Genomic DNA, 19,881 nt, shown 5'->3' on the forward strand with positions numbered 1-19,881 from the left:
ACCCCACAATCTGCGAGCTCCTTCCCCCAAAACCTGAAGCAATTGTGCAGTCGAGCGCTTATCTGATTTACCTACTTGAATTTTAAGACGCTACTTGCCCCTACCACCTACTACTGTGAGAAAACAGCACCCACTCCATCACAGACCAACACCTCACCCGCTTCATTCACTCACCCACACAATGGTCTGTGGTACCCCTGGCGCCCTTCCAGCGCTGGGGGGCCCCTGGCCCAGCCACCCCACACCCGCCCCAGCACCCACTCCATTTTCAGGGCTCTCCATGAGGAAACGGTGTAGGCGGGTGGCGGACACGCACCAAGCCCTGCCACAGGCGAGAAACCCTGCCTGAAGCCTGGACCGCCCCCTCCCTGCCTCCCTCCCTCCCTGCCGCCCCAGCCCCAAACCCAAACCCAAGGGGCGGAGCAAGGAACGCAGCGCGCGCGCACCTGCCGCTGGAAGGGGGAGAGGTGGGGCCCCTGCGGCCGGCGCGCGCCGCCCCGGCTGCTCCGGAGGCGGGGCGGGGCGGGGCGGGGCGGGGCGGCGTGGGCGAGTGACACGGGGCTGCGTGGCGTAAACAGCCCGGCAACAGCCCCGCAACAGGGGAGGGCCGCCCCGCCGCTGCTCCCGCCCGCCCGTTCGAGGCCCGGACCGGCCTCCCCGTCCGCACCGGGCGGGGAGGGGGCAGAGGCGAGGCTGGCGCCGCTTCGCGTAGCGGCCCCGTGGGGTTGACGCCGCAGCCCGGCGCGGCTGGCGGTGGAGGGCGGCGGTAGGAAGCGCCCGAGGCCGGTTCCCGGGCGGGAGGAGCGGCCTCGGGTAGCGGTTGGCGGCCGAGGCGCGGCTCCCCGGTAGGACCGGCGCCGGCGGAGCCCGAGCGGCGGCGGGGGTCGGGCCGTGAAGATGGCGACCCCGGGGATGGGCTGGCAGCAGCCGCAGCACAGCTACGGCGGCGGCGGCGGCGGCGGCTCCGCGCCCGGCGCGGGAAAACTCGGCTCCGGCTCAGCCCAGCCGGGGCTGGGCGCCGAGCACAGCCCGGACCTGCATTTCAAAATGAGCAAGAAAATCGCCCAGCTCACAAAGGTGAGGGAGCGCCCGCGTTTCCCTTCGCCTCCTGCCATCGCCTGGGCAGCGGCGCGGCTGAAGCGGGGCCGGCTCTCGGGGGTGATGGTGAATCCGGGTGAGGGGTGCCGAGCTTGTACCCGAAGGGCTGCCCGGGAGCGGCCCCGGCGGCCGCGGGGGCGGAGCGCCGCCGTGCCGGGGTCCCGCGGGGAAGGCGGGCGGGAGCGGCGGCGGCTGGAGACGAGCCGTCCACGGAAACTACCGCAGTACCGCTTCCCGGTCAGCTGTGTCCAAATCCCGCTTAGCACGGCCAGGTCTGGGCGTGTGGGAGGTGATCCCTCACTGCGAGGCTGGTACTTGCTGGTTATTCTGCGAAAATGGTCACTCCTAGCTCTGTCGTGAGCCGTTCTCTGAGCCTTTTTAAAGAGAGAGATTCAAGTGGTGCTTGCGTTCCTTTTGCTGAGGAGGAAAAGGTGTCTGGTAATATCGTAAATGCCTTAGATGTGAGGGCACAGTGTGAGAATATCTCTGGTCTTGTATTGCTAATTGAACAGTTTTCATTATATCATCCCCAGTATAGAAAATATCTTGGTTAAAAGTATCTTTGTTAAAGGCTGTGGTCAAGCTACAGGGTGTTTTAAAAGCATGTTGTTAAGGCTGGTAGGCCTCGTGTTTTAGATGTGATTGTAGCTATGGTTTACTCAGAATAACTTAAAAAAATGCTTCGGTGCTGTAATCTGGCATGTATGGCACTCAAGCCATAGGTGAATAGCATTGTTTAGGAAAAGAAAGGCAGATTATGTTTGTTAAAGAGAAAGCAGAATAAATAATTTCTGTTGAGAATTGCATAGCTAAAACAGTTAAAGGTATTTTAAAAGCACTGTGGGAACTGCTAGTATTCTTCAGATGTATGCTAAAATGGATGAAGGTGACATTTCGTTGGAACCAAGAATGAAGATTGCTGGCAATCTGACAGCGGAGACAGTTCATATTTATGCACAGTTGATGCACCAGCAACCAGTTAAAAATAGTATTTATTGTGGAACACCGTGCACCTTAATGTATTGGAAAACTGATGACTGAGCGGTATTTTGTCTTGCCTTTGAATTCAGAGTCCAGTTTCTTTATGTGTTAACATTGGTGGAACTAAAATTGTAATTTCATAAGGAGAAAAGTAGAATTAAAATAAGTTGAAGAATCACTTTAGTTTTATTCCACGTGCATACAAATTATTAATTCATACTCAATGACTTTTTTGCCTCCGTCTTCACTGGCAAGTGCTCAAGCCACACCGTCCCAAGTCTCAGAAGGCAAAGGCAGGCCTGAAGGTGCACAAGTCCATGGGACCTGACCAGATGTATCTGCAGGCCCTCAGGAAACTGGCAGATGAAGTTGCTGAGACACTATCCATCATATTTGAGAAGTCGTGGCAGTCCGGTGAAGTACCCACTGACTGGAAAAAGGGAAACAACCCCCACTTCCAAAGAGGGGGGGAAAAAGGGAGACCTGGGGACTGCAGGCCAGTCAGTCTCACTTCTGTGCCCAGCAAGATCATGGAGCAGATCTTCCTGTAAACTGTGCTAAGGCACATGGAAAATAAGGAGCTGATAGGTGACAGCCAATGTGGCTTCACTAAGGGCAAATTTTGCCTGACAAATTTGATGGCCTTCTATGACAGGGTTATGGCATTGGTAGATAAGGGAAGAAGAACTGACGTCAAGTACCTGAACTTGTGCAAAGCGCTTGATGCAGTCCTGCACGGCATCCTTGTCTCTAAATTGGAGAGAGATGGATTTGATGGATGGATCACTCAGTGGATAAGGAATTGGCTGGATGGTCAAGCTCAAAAAGTTGTGGTCAGAGAGCGGCTTAATACGTAAGCGGACACCTGTGATGAGTGGTGTTCCTTAAGAGTCAGTATTGGGACCAGAACTGTTTAATATCTTTGGTGACATGGGCAGTGGGATTGAGTGCACTCTCAGAATGTATGCCAGCGACAGCAAGCTGAGCGGTGTGGCCAACGCACTGGAGGGGAGGGATGTCATCCAGAGGGACCTTGACAGGCTTGAGAGGTGAGCCCATGCACTTGGCCTTGTTGAACTTCATAAAGTTTGCAAGGCCCTGCATATGGGTCGGGGCAATCGCAAGCACAAATATAGGCCGGGTGGAGAAGGGATTGAGAGCAGCCCTGAGGAGAAAGACTTGGGGGTGTTGGTTAATGAGAAGCTCAACATGACCCAGCAATGTGCACTTGCAGCCCAGAAAGCAAATGCTATCCTGGGCCGCATCAAAAGAAGGGTGACCAGCAGGTCAAGGGAGGTGATTCTGCCCCTCTACTCAGCTCTGATGAGGCCCCACCTGGAGTACTGCATTCAGCTCTGTGCCCCCAATGTAAGAAGGACACAGATCTGTTGGAGTGGGTCCAGAGGAGGACATGAAGATGATCAGAGGGCTGGAGCACCTCTCCTATGAAAACAGGCTGGGAGAGTTGGGTTTGTTTAGCCTGGAGAAGACTATGGGGAGACCTTATAGCAGCCTTCCAGTACCTGAAGGGCACCTGCAAGAAAGCTGGAGAGGGATTTTTTACAAGGGTGTATAGTGGTAGTACAAGCGGTAATGCTTTTAAACTGAAAGAGAGTAGATTTAGATTAGAAATCAGGAAGAAAATTTTTATTGTGAGGGTGGTGAGGCACTGGAACAGGTTGCCCAGCAAAGCTGTGGATGCCCCATCCCTGGAAGTGTTCAAGGCCAGGTTGGATGGGGCTTTGAGCAATCTGGTCTAGTCAAAGGTGTCTCTGCCCATGGCAGGGGGCTGGAACTAGGTGATCTTAAGGTCCCTTCCAACCCAAACCGTTCATTGATTCTATAATTAAAATATTGACGATATTACTAGACTTGTGCTCCCTAAAAGGTGCAAAAAGCACCTGGAGACCATAAACATGTTTTTGACTTACCTTAGGGCATACTGCATATGCAGAGTAATACTTCTGAAGAACAATTTTTGTTTGTGTGTGTGTCCTTTGATATATTTCCCCTTCTCTAGGAATTTACCCAGAAGTTTATAGTTGATTTCAGAAACAGTGTTCCACTTCTGTTCTGAAGTCATTTGTGTATACCCGTGAGTTGCACACAACTGGGCATGTGCTCTGTGCTCTGAGTTATTATGTGTCAGAGATCTTCAGGTGGATGTAAGTTAAATACGGATTTAAACGTGTGGTGCTTGAATATTTTGAACTTATGTATTGGAAAACATGAAGAGAATGAAAGTAAATACTGTGGTTTTTCATAAGATTTTTAAAATAATCCATAGTAGAGGAGTTCTAAAATTCTAGAAATTGTGTGCATGTCTATCCTGCCAAAGACTTCAGAGTAGTGCGAATAAAAGCTATGAGTTGTCTTCTGCTTGTGTATTTAAAATAACTGTGAACTATGTACTTGTACAAGGAGTTTACATGTGAATTGCTTTTGCAGGACTGGAATCTTGCATTTGTTTCTCAGAGATTTTCAGATTCTGGTGATATTTTAGTTTGTGTGTTCTGTTTTCAAGGTCTGGGGAGAAAACTTGGAAAATCAACTGATCTTTGTACTGAGTGAGGGTCTGGAGTGAAGAACAGTTATTTTTAGTTGTAAACCAGGATATGTAATAAAAATACCTGCATCTATTGCAACAATAAGATTAAAAATTTAAATATTAAGACAAAAAGTATTCTATAGCATTAATCTCATTGAGGTAGAGGTGCAAATTTTGATGGTTTTGTAGTTAGCGGGCTCAGGTCCTACATTTCTGTTTGTTACTTCACCTTTGAGAAAGGGAGGCTTAAGAAAAGTATACAAACTTGTGGGTAAAGTATTATGTAAACTTTCTAACCTGCTCTAGAATCTGAAGCCTGACTTGATAGATGGCTGAAGAAATTAATCCCTAAGAAAGGACTCTAGCTACAGTGGGAAATATAAACACCATACTTAATTTCTGTAAGCAAGAGTTAACTATCAAAAATAATTAACTTCACTTTGCGGAAGATTTCTGGAAATAAGCTGATGCGAAAAAGATATTAGGATATTTCTATGAAGGTCTTTTGATGAAATTCTGCTCTTCTAGCTTTGTCAAATGCCTACTAACTGTGTGTGTAAATTCCTCCTCACACTTAATAGTAAGAATACCACTTCTTAATTGTGCTTCTCAAATTGTTTAATGTCTTGTATATAAGATACTCCTCACATACCTTCCAACTGTTTTCCCCATTTACTTAGTATTTGTCTTCCAACTCTTCTATAAGCCTGACTTGAAAAATATATTAAGTCTCTTGGTGGATTTAGAGCTGAAGTCAGGTGCCTTACCAAGTCAGAACAAACCCACCAATATAGTACAGTAAAAGGAAATCTAAATATGCACTGGGCATTGCCGAAGGGATACACATAGTTAAGGTATCCAGACAGCTTCTGTCTTCAGACAAGAGATGTGATTTAATAGTTTATTTTTGCCTATCCTTGTACAGTTTGTATTACGAGCTCTGAGTAGCAGCAGAAGAAAATGCTTTCCCCACAGAAGATGCAGGTCACTCATGAAATGGATGTAAAATTCCAAAATTAGGATTTGTCTGGGTTTTTTTCACATTACTTAGGGACAATCTGATGTTTCAGTCAAAACAATACCGCAACACAAAAGAAAAGGTGACATTTTTTTAATAACTAGATTTAACCAGTAGCTCAGAGCGAGGCAAAATAAGATACACATCCATTTCACTCAGCACAACACTTCTGAAGTGCTTAGCTATATTTTTACTTTTGAAGGGCGGAGGGAAGACTTACTTGATTTAACTTTAATATGCTTAGTTCACAGGGGAAGGTAAAACAAGTAGTTAGAAATGCAGCTTTAAAAAATAAGATGATAATCCATGTCGTGTTTAAAGACTGCAGTAAATTGTAACTGAAGCAATTTTAGGTTTTCCTCGTCAGTATAAGCTCCTTATTTTTAGGTGTTTTGAAAGATCTGTGTACCAGTTTGGGGATAAAGTAGCATCTGACACAAAGATTAAAGCCAACAAGAAATGAACTGCGATTATGAGATTGCATATATGTGTACTACTGCATGCTGGAGTGCTAATGTAGTGTTGAATTATGCCTGCTGCAGATAAAAATATGCATATATATTTTATTAGTTTGCATAAGACAAGTGGACTAGAAAACAAAAAGCAAGTTGCTGCTATGCTTACATCAGTAAGGGAGAATGGGATTAGTTTTTACAGTTGCCAGATGAGTACACGTTCAGGCTTTTCGTGTGTGTGTACGCGCTGTAGTTTGCAGCTAGAGCATTTGTGATTGAGAAATCCATATTCTAAATGAGTCTGCAAAGGCTGTTGTGCAAGCTTTGTGACATCAACAGAAATCTTTGACTTTTATGGAATAACTGCATGATCCGTGCTGGGATTATGCAATGAGAGTCTTTAGCATTGATTTGGTTGCTTGATATTGGTTGCAGAAATTTTTACACAAACGGAAGAAGGGTTTGTAAGTGCCTTGCAGGTGATACGTACCCTACAGTGACAGTTTCTATCTATTTAATAAAAAGAAAAAACTGTACAAAACTCTGATGTTTCCCCCGGTATATGCTTAGAGCTGAAGAGTTCAGTTCTGAAAAAGCTCCAGAAAAACTCAGCTAGTTCAAAGACTAAGGCAACAAATTTATCCAAGGCACAGCATACTTCAGTAAACTGGAAACTAGAATCTGGGACTTCTGAGTCCAGAGTTGTGTTCTCAACTCTGCCATCAGCTTATTGTGCAAATTTGGGAAACAGCTTTTTTTTAAAAAAAAAAAACCCACCAAACTATTCAAGTTTCTCCTTTGTCTTCCTTTCTGTCTTCCTGTGTTAGAGAGAAGTACTTAGAGAATAGATGTTAATGTAGTAGTTAGCCCAGTGAGTTGCTTGGGGATGTAGACAGTAAATTTATTGCAATGGATAAAAAACAAAAGTGGTGATTGTTAATTCAGATGCTTATGCTTCCTATTGTGTGGACTCTTTTGCAGGGATAGTTAAAGGTTTCCCTCAGCTATCACAGAATGCAGTGCTATGGAAGTAAGAGCTACAGGGTTTAAGTTATTCATGATTCTTAAGAAAATGTTTTCAGTGAAACTTTGTCAGGTTTTTTTGGAAGTATTCTGCCTCAGGAAACAAAACACCTAAACCTATTGCAGAAGGTTCATTGTGCTTCGGATTATAAGAAAACTTAGAAGAAGAGACCTTAAAAATAGGGAAGAAATGAGAGTCTTAAAAATCCCTGTAGACTGTTTTTATGTTAGCTGTCATCATGTGGTAGTTGATACCATCAACAGTTTTGTAAAAACTTGGGGTTTAGTGTTTTAAGAACCTTATGTCATCTCGAATGTGTGTTAATGTTGGCAGCGGGCCAGTATTTGCTTGCAGTTCTAGGATTGCATGAAAAGAACTGAAATTTTGAGGCGGGTGTGCTTTCAGTACATATTTGGATGTCAAAATTTTTGCATATGCTTCTGACTGTTAATGTAGGAATAAGTGTTATTTGTTATTACATATAAATAATTTTCAAGGACAAGAAGATACGAAAATATACTATTAGGTTCTTCTACACTTCTCTGGAGATAATTAACTTTGGTTTGCATTAATTATTCTGAAGGTGGCTGAAGTAAGTCCTCTAAGAAGGGAGAGACTGAAGGTAGGAACGGAGAAAGTTAGACAATATTTCTGAAGTAGGTATCTTAAGAATTTTAATCACACTAGTATAGTCTCTCCATCTTCCCTTTCTGACTCTGTCCGTGTGGTGTTCTGACTCTGTCCTCTCTGTGCAGTAATTGTGGTCTTAGCAAGGGATATTCACAGAGAGTTTTCTGTACCCAGGATGGTATAAGGACAAAGATGGGACTAGGTAAAAATGCCATGTCTTTAATACCATCTGGTATAGTTCAGAGAAAGTAAGTAGAGCTTTCAGGCTCTCCAAATCTTCTTCAGACCTTAAATAAAATCAGCAGTTATTGTCTTTCATCTGAATGCTTGTGAATTGAAGGACTTAGAATTGCTTTAACGCAGCTGTGGCTTCTAATTTGGACCTGAAGAGGTCTTCCTTACCTTTCATGTTTTGTAGGAAAAAAATTATGGTATTTGTTGTTTTAGTTAACATGCTCTTTGTCTTGGGAAGAAGAGATCAGGGATCTCAAAAAAAGAAAAAAGTTTACAATACTGATATGAAGTCCGGGAATTCTTATTTAATGCTGTTTTTTTCCCCTGATCAGGACTAATTGAAAAAAGTTAATTATTCTGATACTTTGAAGATCTCAGGACCATGTATCCCTTGAACTCTTCTTCCATTCATTATCATTGTGCACCTGTAAAGTGAGACGGTGGGAGTGTTATGTGGACATGATAGGGTATATTTTAGAGCTCAGTGTTGTGGTATTTGTGACTTAGGTCAATGACTTTATAGTCTTTTGTCACAAGACATGAAGAAGAAAGAAGTAGGACAATAATGAAAAATTTCTAGTATTAAAAAGATTACTGAAATTAAATTCCTTTCCTCTCCACCCACATAGTCTTAATGGTTGACTACTGACTCAGAGTTCTTCTGAGACCTCTGACAGCTTAATGTTCTAAAGATATTTTCTGTATGTGTGTGCAGTTGAAAGTGCAATGTTGAAAAACTGATCACATATTCACATAAGCTATTAGTCTAAAATGCTTCTTTAATATGCTCATGCATATATTAGCTTCTCTGAGATTGTCTTGGGGTTTGGTTTTTCCCTCCTCCTTTTACAAACACCCAAAAGAATAATCAAAATGAAGAGACAAATAAATTGGGGGAGAGGATGAATAATACGATGTGGCATTTAGGGACATGGTCTAGTGGTGGACTTGGCAGCGTTAGGTTTACAGTTGGACTTGATGATCTTAAGGGTCTTTTCCAACCTAAACGATTCTATATGTATCCTCTTGCTCTATGCTTATTCTTATTTATTGCTACAATAAATAGAATTATATTACTTTATTTATATATTTATATTATAACTAAATCTTCCAGCTCCTTGTAATTCTATTGTTAGATGTTATTGCTCTGTTACATACTTCAGCTGTTACATACTGATACATCAGTATGTTAATGATATTTAAGGAAAACCTGAAAGACAAGGATTTTAGTACAAAGTTCAATGTTGTCAACATGTCAAAATTTAAAAAGAAGGAGGAACATGGGGGCCATAAATGAATCCTGATATGACAACACCCATAAAGCTTAAAATCTGGTAACCTTTAGCAGCTTTGTACATACAGCAATAGAAATACTATGAAAAAAATTAAGAAATATTTGGAAGTTAGTTTGATTTTGAGTTTCTTTGCTGCTGTTGTTACAGTTTTCAGATAAGTACTGTATTATGAAAGAAGGCTTTTGCTATTATCTTGATTTAGATAAAATCAAGAAAGTGCCAGTTCAGAGTTAAGAACATAATACTGAAATGCTTTTCTCCAGATGCAAAATCTGTAAATGGGAGTCTTTTAGGTATATTTGAAAATTGATGGTTTGTTTTGGGTTGGGTTTTTTAGTATCTGGAATACCATGGAAGTGCAAATAAGTTGTTTCAAAATTATGAGTCTTACCACTTCTTTAGAAAAAGTCGGTTTGCAATTTAATCTTAGTCATAGTGGTTCTGTATTTTCTTCAAACACTGTAAAACTGTACTGAGTAACAACGTTGTTGGTTTTTGGATATTTCTGTATAATCATGGAACCTATTGGTTGCATACTTTTTTTAGTGTCTAGAAGTACAATTAGATACATACTGCATCTAATACGTGTGTAGAAATGTTATTTGTCATAAGTCACTGTATTGGTACCGTAACTTGCAGCCTTAAGTTAATTCTGAACACTGAATTCTTTCAATATCTCATTCTCTAAATTCAGGCTTTGGCTTTAATAAAAGCAGTAATTTTGTTGGTGATACTGGTATTTCCCCACCCACTCTTCAAGTCTCCATCGAAAACTGGGCTCACCTGTTAACTGTATAGAGGAGGGGGGACATTACCTTAAATAGTCACTAACTTTTTCTTGCTGTTTGCAGGCTTACTGCTAAATAACCCAGCAAATCTCAACATAATATTATGAAATCAGATGTGTATGTCTTGGCTGATACGAGTTTGGCAGTAGTAAGCCAGGCTTCTATGTATTCTTCTAATGACTGATGTCATCCCAATAACCAAAGGCATTGCATTCCAAAAATAACCAGAAGAAACAAAAACAGTCTAAAGCTGTTCACCATCTTGTCCTACTTAATGCATATTACCTGGTTCTGTTTCCTCAGTCAGGCTTTTTTAACTGAATCTAGAAGGCTATGAGGAAGAACAGCTTTTTGCTGAGATTGCCACTTGGCTAGGCTCAAAAGGACAGCCTTTAAAAATAGCTAGTTAAAAAGTTCATTACGTCCTTCTTGTTCAAGATGCTCCCATCAAATGAAAGAGAACCTTTTAGCTAAAAGAAGTAGTATGAGGTGATTATAAGAAATACTTGCTTTCTATTTTAATTTTTACGAGATTAATCTTTCCAGCCAGTTTCCTAAAATTCTGTTTCTATAAACCTGAACTGTAGTGTGTTTAGAAGCCAGGTGTGCTATAATCCAGAGATATTTAGTTGAACCGTGTTTTGCTCAAACATGACTGAAAGCTATAACTTTTAGTAAAGGGTGTCTGACACTGCCTTCTCGGATCTAGTATTTTGCAGTATGGATGCTGATACGTTTGGATAGGTTGTACTAAAGTGTATCTTGGTAATCTCCTATGACTCTCTTTGCCCTTTTAAAATTTAAAAAATGAAAACAGTGGTAAATTATTCCTGTAATAGAGATTAGGGAAAAAGACTTGAATTTTTATTATCTGCTTTGTGTAATTATCCGTATGTTTCACACTTTAAAAAATGTGGTTTATTCGTAGCTGGTAGTAATAAGTAATCAAGGGTATATTTACAGGCTAAAAGAAATTTGAAACACCTTGAAAATCTGTGTGCTGTCTTTCCAACATTAACATGTATTGCCAACATAAATAATGGCTACTATTTACATTAGTTATTAAAAAAAAAAACAACCAAAAGCAAACTTTTTGTGTTGTAAAACTTTATTTGGACTTTTTTATCCATTTTTTTTGGTTGGGTTGTTCCCTAGCTTTCCATATTGCATCTAACATTATAGCATTAACTTATAGTTCCACTAAGTTCCTATGTCATTAAAATCAGTCAGTCTTTTTTCTTTTCTTTTCTTTTTAAAAGCATATGGCTGTTTGTTTTATGCTGAGGTAGAATTTACAAAAATGTGTCCTAAAACAGAGACTGAACTTTGACGTGCAGATTGGTTTGTGTGCTTTGAGCTCATTCTGTGGCCTTTCTCTCTACTCCCATGATTCTTGTCTTGCCTTTTGTTATTTCCATGCTGTGTCATGCTTAGACCATGTAGGCCATTCGCAGTTTGGTATATTGGGTATATTCTGCCTTACCCCCAAATACCTAATGCACGAGGCTGTAATCCTTGTCATTTATGTCTGGGCAGGCACTGCTATGTTAAGTACCCTTGCACCTTCTGTACAAGTGAAAAGCCTGAAGCAAGTTTAGCTTCTGTTGGTTTGCATTATTTTCCATAGCTGTGAGTTGATACTCTAGAATAAACTATATTCCAAATCCCAGAATTTTTGGGGGGCATAGCTGTTTGTGTAATAGGTCTTTCTCAAATGGCATTTTAATATTTTTTGTCTTATGGACCTGTGTTCCCTGTTCCTGATAGAAACTAAATTTCCTGCTTTCAGAAAACTGGTTTGTCCTCTATAAAATATATATATATGCTTCTGTATGTGTCTATATGGAATTCTGGTAAATGTGGCTCCTTAAAGAAAATGTTATTGAAGTCCTGACTGATGTGCCCTGTTTGACTTTAGATTTGCTACTAGTTCTGGAACCTCTTCTGTTCTCATCTATAGAAAAGGGAACATTTCTTTAAGTGTACAGAAAGAAATGAGGAAAACCCTCTCATCTGAGAGGTATAAAAAAACCCCAGAAGTTTGTCAAAGAAGTGGAAGTAGCCTTAAGTTTGTCTACAAGAACTGATTTTTATCAAAGAGCATGATATATGTTTTGGTGAGGTCTGAGGCTGTACGTGCTTTTCTTGGAAGACCTGAGAAGCGGAGCCTCTCCTGACGCTCTGCCTGTCGGTTGTGTTGGAACCGTGTTGAACTCCTCTCTCGCCCCGTGTCGCTGCGCTGCCGGGCGGGGCCGGGGCGGGCTCCTGGCGCCCCCCGCGGGGCCGGGCGGGGCCGGGGCCGGGGCCGGGGCGGGCTCCTGGCGCCCCCCGCGGGGCTGGGCGGGGCCGGGGCCGGGGCCGGGGCCGGCTCCTGGCGCTCTCCGTGGTGCCGAACACCGTAGGCCCACGTCGACGTTTTGGCTTCCCTGGCACTGATATAAAAAGCAAAGAAGTTTTACTTCCTGTTATGCAAACCAGTACATTTCCCTACTAACAAGATCTCTTTAGCGGCCCAACTTAAATAACTGCGGTTGCCCAATCCTTTTAATGTAGTCAATGTGGTGAGCTATAACACTGATTACACTGAATGCAGTGAAGGTGAGTGCAGTGAATTATTTATCTGAAAATGTGTGCTATGCCATCTTGTAGTAGCTTGACAAGAGCCTGACAGAAAGACAAAGAAGTGAAAAAAGAGGAGGCTGAGGAGAGACCATATCGCTCTCTACAACTACCTGAAAGGAGGTTGTAGCGAGGTGGGGGTCAGTCTGTTCTCCCTAGTAACAAACGATAGGGCAATAGCATGAGAGGAAATGGCCTCAAGCTGCGCCAGGGGAAGTTTAGGTTGGATATTATGAAAAACTTATTCACCGAAATGGTAGTCAGGCATTGGAACAGGCTGCCCAGGGAGGTGGTGGAGTCTCCATCCCTGGAGGTATTTAAAAGAAGGGTAGACGTGGTGCCTGAGGATACGGTTTAGTGGTGGACTTGGCAGTGATAGGTTAGTGGTTGGAGTCAATGATCTTAAGGGTCTTTTCCAACCTTAATGATTCTATGGTTCTATGATAAAAACAACTGCTAGTATTTTTCAGGGAGTTCTGTCAGTTAGTAAATTAAGAAATGTTTGAGAATGTTTAAATGAGCAGCAGCATTTGATTCATATTGTCAAGACACCCCCCCCCCCCCCCCCCCCCCCAAAAAAAAGAAAAAGGGTTCAAGTCTGATTTCCTAAAGCTGACTTCAGGAATATACAAAACTTATTTCCTTCAGGATTTATACTTTAGTTCACTTCTGAAACAACTGCATTCTTTTAGGGATTTTAAAAAGTTGTAAATGCAGTTGTCTTGTCATAAAATTAATTAAAGGTATAAATTCTGGATGTTGCCCAGAGTATCTTAGTTTCAAAAGCCTTTGTAGCTCTCAAAAGAAGAGGAAATTGCATCTTGAAATTATATACTAAAAAATATTTATTTTGATTAATCAAAACAGTGATACAGGTCTGTAAGATGACTACCTTTTTTCACCGTTTCTCCACTTAGGTGTTGCTGCTTCTTGTTTTGGGAAGCTTTGAACTTGATATCACTCTGCTGAGAGAAGATTCATTCATTTGTATATGGAACAATTCTTGTAGAGTGAAGATCTTTGCTATGTTTATTTGTTTTGCCAAGGCAAAACAAACCTTATTATTATCTCCTCAATGCAAAGTCAGTTGCTCAGCTCTGAGAACGTTCCAGTGCGTTATTTCACAGAGTCTACATACCCATAAACAGATGCAATACAAGCATACTACCTTAAATTCCTTTTGGGATCTCTATATCTGAAAGGCTGAAATAAAATACGCAAATATTTAAGAAATAAATCTGTAAGGAAATGCAGCTTGGAGACTAGAACACAACTTGGAGTAGCCCTTTGGCCTATCTTGTTTTCCTTGCAGCAATTTAAGGTCTAATCATATAGCAGATGTTTCAGCTATATTCTAGATAGATGGTTAGAGCATAAAAGGGATTCTTTCTCACCAGGAGGCAGATTGGGGAATTTGTACATCTGCTGTGAAATCTTTTTGTCTTTCTGTCCGTCTGTCTTTCTGTCCCCTCAATATGCTTCAAGATTTAACTGCCTTAGGAAATTGCCTAACGCTGACTGCGCTACAGATTTGTAGTGGTTGTTTCTGACATAACCTGACTGATAAAGTTTAATATCCCAGAAATGAAAAATGAAAATGAAAAAAGGTTTTGACTGGGCATTGGCACTGCCACACCTCTCCCAGCAGAAGGGTACTGAGTTGCAGTTGCAAGTATACGCTAAACCAGTCTGTTACAGGAGGAAATAGTTGAATCAAGTATGGAGACCTAAGCTAGTCCTGTTTATTGGAGAGCTGTGAAAGACTATTTTTGCAAGTCTGGCATTTATCACAGTGGAATGTTCAATCTCTGTCAAAATAAGCATATTTGAAGTAATTTGACTTTCTAATTCAAGTCACTGATTTATTGCATGATAACTTGGGGTATAGTGCGTAGCTGGCCGCCTCCTTACACGCTTGTGTTTGCCTTTATGAATGGTTCATTACCTGCTGTCTGAGAGTCCCAACAGGCTGTATCAGATGTTGAAACAGCTGATTTTCCTGGTGGTTACACCTTCACCTCAGTTTATACCTTCCCAGTGCTTGTTTTCAAAAGAACTATGTTGCTTTCAAACAGAAACCATGTAGTAGAATAGATGGTGTAGCTTAATTTTTAGGTAATTTTTGTCTGTTCTCAGGCAACTGGAACAGGGTGGAAGCTGAACCTACAATGCAAATTTCACTTCAACATGTATAGGATGTGGGGGTTATGGCTTAGAGCTTCAGCATTAACAGCTCATTTCATATCTTGCTTTCTGAAGTATCAAGTAGTATCATCTCATTACACAGAGACATTACACATTCTATGTAATGTAGCTTAAGAGCCTTGTAAGGCAGCTCCTATTGCTTTCTGTGCAGATGTTCACAAAACATGGAAAACTAAAGTTTTCTTTATTTTTTTAACATGACCTGAGAAACTTGAATGATCAGGTTTATTTAGCTTGTGTTGGTTCTTAGGTGTGGGTTTGTGGGTGGTGGTTTTATTTAATGGATTAGGAAGCAAGTCTAATTCTTGTCAGGGCAGGGGGATTTATGTTTACTTAATACTTCGGTAATCAGTCCATTACTGCTTTTTTGCTCCTTTTTGGAATGTTTATATTCATGGCTGCAGGGATATTTTCCTTCTTTATTATGATATGCTGGTGTCACTAATGTTCCATTTTAATGGCACTTCAATTCATTTGCTGGAAACCCTGCATTGAGTACTAGTGCATTTTATATCCTGGTTCTGTGACTGAAGACTGCCTAAAACATAGGAGGTGTATAGGAACTTAATGAAACCCCTAGGGCAAGCTAACAAATGTAAGCATTTGTTTAATTTTTTTATCCGTAAAAGGAGACATTTCTGAAGCGTCCATAGCTCTGTTGGTATGCACTGAGCTTGTTAATGTTTCATGTTTCTTTATCATAAATAACCTTTACATTTTCATGGAAGAGATGATGTTTTGGAAGCAGTATTGTACTCAGCCTAACCCTTAAACTATAGGGAGAAAGCCATGGAAGTTCTCTTTAAGTATAGATTAGCATTAGGGAGAGGGTCTGCTAAAAGCAGAACAGAAAGCAAGGTATCAGGATCTGTCCCCTTTATTAGAACCTTTCCTGACTGTGCTCAGGAAGAGGGGTGCATTAATTGTTGGAGATACTTGTCCTTACTTGTTTTCAGGAATGCTATTATTAAAAACAAACAAACAAAAAAAACCCACCACCACCCAAAAAAAAGCTTAACCCCAAAGCATAAATGTTACTTTCTAGCTAAACTGAACTTTGAAAAAGTATCTGAAAACTTCAGCAAATTGGCTGTTCACTGCTAAATGTTTTAGTCTGCAAAGCAAATTGTTCTGTGTTGTCTCTTAACAAGTTAAGCCATCACTTAATTCTGTGGAAATAAAACTGTTGTGTTGGAAGCTGTGTTGTACATAGAACAGTCTTAAAATGTGCCTCAGAATAATTTCTCAGTATTCTGTGGATGTGTTCTTCGTATATGGCTTACTCAGATAATTCTTAAATTTTCTCTTAGCTAATGGTGTATTTTGTGATATGCCACAAACTTAGCTAATTTTTAAATTTCATTTTTCATGTAAAGATTGAGATTTTACAGTAGTAGTCAGAACTAGGCACGTTCCTTTGAGAGACTGAATTTTTTGTTGGAGGTGGAAAAATTCTGAACAGATATACCTGTGTACTTCTGTATGATGAATTGCTGGAACAGTAGGAGTTAACATTTCCCATTTAAAGTGGAATAAAGTAAGTATTGTAAAAGAGGCAAATCTAGCAAATAGTTACAATTTAAGTACTCTTAGGATAAACACGTAGTGTTGTAGTTGACAAAAGAAGCAATAGTAGGAACAGGATGTTTTTTTAAGAACATTCACTAGTGTAGCTCTCTAGAAGATTAGATCCAACTGGATAACCATAATAAGAAAATACAGGTGTTGGACTGGTAGCTGAGTGTTCAGGTTGAGGAGCCACAGGTTTCTCCTTACTGTATTTAATGGGATGAATGGAAAAGAGGTGCTTTAGGACAAAGCAATATAACTGAATGCTTTTACCAGGACATAAGTTCTCTTGTAGGTCTGTAATGGAGATACTACAATTTTCCTACTTAAAGAAAGATTGTGTATCCATTTTTTTCCTCCTTTTTAGTTAAATGATTCAGAAAACCTGTGGTAGAAAGCAGTGCACAAACTTTAAGTATCTTGATAGATAGACTAGAGAATGGGGTGGGGGCGAAGTGTATTCAGTCTCTTTTTGTAGAACTCTTTAGAAAATTTAAAATTAGATACATCTTCACTGCTGTTTGTCATGTGCTGCGTGTTTCTTCCAGGTGTATCCTAGACAAGTAAACATTAAGGTATACTGAAAACTGGCTGAACTGCTAGTCTTAAAGTATTGTGGTCAGCAGCGTGAAGCCCCCTTGGAGGCCAGTCATGAATGGTGTACCCTAGAAGCGGATGCTGAGGACAGTGACCTGGATGATGACACAGCATGCACACTTAGAAAGTTTGTAGACAATACAAAACTGGGACAAGTGATTGATTAAAGTAGGCAGGGTGTGCTGCTATTCAGAGCTGGACAGGCTGTAGAAAAGCACCAACAGGAACCTCATGCTACGTCCCGCATCTGGGGCAGAATAACAAGTACGTGTTTGGGATCGACTGGCTGGAAATCAGGTTTGCAGAAAAGGCCCTGGAGTCCTGATAGACAATAAGTTGAATGTGAGCCAGCAAAGTGCATTTGTGGAAAAGGCAGCCAATGGTATAGTGGACCACATAAGCAAGAGTGTCACCAGCAGCTCAAGGGAGGTGATCCTTCCCCTCTACTTGGCACTGGGGAGGCTCATGTGGAGTGCTGGGTCCAGTTTTGGGCTCTCCAGTATGAGAGAGACACGGACATACTGGAACAAGTCCAGCAAAAGTCCACTAAGATGATTAAAGGACTGGACCATCTGTCATACTAGGGCAGAGAGCTGGAACTGTTTAGCCTAGAGAAGGCTCAGGGGGATCTTATGAATGCACATACATACCGGATGGAAGGGTGTAAAGAAGACTGAGCAGGCATATTCTTAGTGGTGCCTCATGAAAAGATGAAGCAATAGGCACAAACTAAAACATAAGAAATTCCATTTACATATAAGGAAACACTTATTTTCCTGTGAGGATGGTCAAATACTGGAACTGGTTGCCCAGAGAGGTTGAGGAGTCTGCTTCCTTGGGGATATTCAAAACCCATTTGAGCAAGGCCCAGCATAGTCTGTTCTAGCTGACCATGCTTTGAGTAGGGAAGTTGGGCTAGATGACCTCCAGAGGGGCCTTCCAACCTCAGCCCTTCTTTTATAGACACAACATGTATATGGAATCGTAGTTAATGTGTTGAACCTTTAAGTTGTTGGTGTGAAATGACTAAGCTATTAGCCAGTGTTGTGTAAATAGTGAAAGGTAGCTAGGAATTATAAATGGTTTTTTTTTTATTGTATGATAGATATCTGTAGGTTACTGGAAAGTATCCCAGTGGGCCACTGAAAACTTGTCCTGGATTCATCTCAGGCTGAGCTTTGAGAATAAACTTGGGCTGTCAAGTAGTGTGTTCTGAGGAAAAGTGACCGTGCCACCTTCTTTGCTTACTTTATGGTTTTGCTCCTATAACCTCAAAAAAAAAAAAAAGAAAGAGTGGAAGCTTAGTGGTCAATTCTTAGTTTGAACGTGAATTCCAGATTGGTTTGGTTTTTTTTTTTTGCAGAGAAAGGGAAGAGAAATTACTTCAAGGTACTATGATATTTCTGGGGACGTAACTTAAATTCTTCTACTGTCATTAAAATTTCAGTGAATAGACAAGTTGGAGTTGGAGTTTCCTTTTTTCATTCTGAAAATCAGCATTTACCATTAAACTTCCAGACATGATTTGTAATTAAGGCCTACCATTAGGTGAGAAATGCCATAGATAAAAATACGGAATTGGGAATCTTGCAGTGCATGCTTTTCACTAACATTTCTTTCCTGCATAGCTGCATGCTTGTTTGGAAGGCTCCATGCCTTAGCTTCTCTTAAACAAGCCTGGAAAGTATGAGCAAGAAATGGTCTTGTTTTCCAGTGTGCTGTTCAAACCACTGGTGAGGAATTCTTCTTTGCTCTGTAGAGGCTGCATGGTCTGTTCTTGTCTGACTGGTCTCTTCTGCTGTGAGGAACCACTGGATACTGGAATTGCGTAGAACCTGCAGAAGTTATTGAGGAAATAGGAATCAAAATAGATCAAGCCGTGAGAAGAAAAGACCTGCAGGCAGAGAGAGTGTCAAAATGAACTTTGTTTTGATGGGGAAGAGAAACTGGGAAGACCTTTTCTCTGGTCTGTCATACAGTTCTGCTGTTTCTTTGGGGAGATGGAATAGAAGAAACCTTCTGCTAATGTTTTCATCTGATCAACACTTAAGGACTCATCAGTAAGAATGAATAATAGTGTGTAGAAGTGATAATGCTGACTATGCCTTGATTTCAGGTTTATAAACAACCTAAGAGGAAGAGAGATCAACTTTCTTTAGTGTCAACTTAATTTACAATTTATTCCAAAAATACTTGTGACTTTTTCAGGTGATGGCACTCAAAAATATTGCTTTGGATACCCTCCAGAGCAGATTTAGAAGTGGACATGCTTCATTTTGCTTTACGTTTCTAGTTGTTCTGTCTCTACCACCCCTGCTTCCCCCCCGCCTTGCCAAATAAAAGAAAAACCAAATCACTTTCTTTCTAAATATTTAAAGTTTTTAATTCTAGCTTCACTTTCCAATATTAGTATTTCCACAAAAATTCTTTTTTCTTAAAAAGCAAGACAACTAGTCTTTATATACTTTTAGTTATTTAAAAACAATGTGTTTCTAGCTAGGCCATGTATGGAGAAATCCAAAGCAGTCAATGACCAGGCAGCTTTTCATCATGAACATCTAGCGGAAACTAAATGTTTAAAAACATGACGCTTCAGATGGTAAAAGTTAATAGGGGGTTAGGTTTGAAGGTGGAATAAATTAAGATTTAAGAATAAGTTTTTAGTCTTGAATTAATTTTGTTTCCAAAATCTGAGATGAGAAGGGACGGTGAGTGTGGTGGTGCAGAACAGAGCATCCAGCCTGTGTAAATAAGCCGCTTGCACCAGATGCCAGGGCTGTACTTTGGCTGTGCAGAAGACTTCAGTTAATCCTGGATCCC

The 19,881-nt window shown here is 41.1% G+C and overlaps 1 protein-coding gene across 9 annotated transcripts in view; it reads left to right on the top strand.

Moving 5' to 3' along the window:
- The first annotated feature begins 535 nt into the window (after nt 1-535).
- The window catches only part of FAM184A (family with sequence similarity 184 member A), a 78,852-nt gene continuing 59,506 nt past the window's right edge, over nt 536-19,881 (top strand). For all 9 annotated transcript variants that reach the window (XR_010372216.1, XM_064447392.1, XM_064447397.1 and 6 more), the window contains exon 1: nt 536-1,077. Coding sequence is in view for 8 of the 9 variants with exons in the window: in XM_064447392.1 (XP_064303462.1) it covers nt 898-1,077 (180 nt within the window). In the remaining variant the exon portion in view is untranslated. The remainder of the gene's footprint in view (nt 1,078-19,881) is intronic.

This window comes from Phalacrocorax carbo, chromosome 3, assembly GCF_963921805.1.
Source record: "Phalacrocorax carbo chromosome 3, bPhaCar2.1, whole genome shotgun sequence".
In the NCBI taxonomy this organism is placed as follows: domain Eukaryota; kingdom Metazoa; phylum Chordata; class Aves; order Suliformes; family Phalacrocoracidae; genus Phalacrocorax; species Phalacrocorax carbo.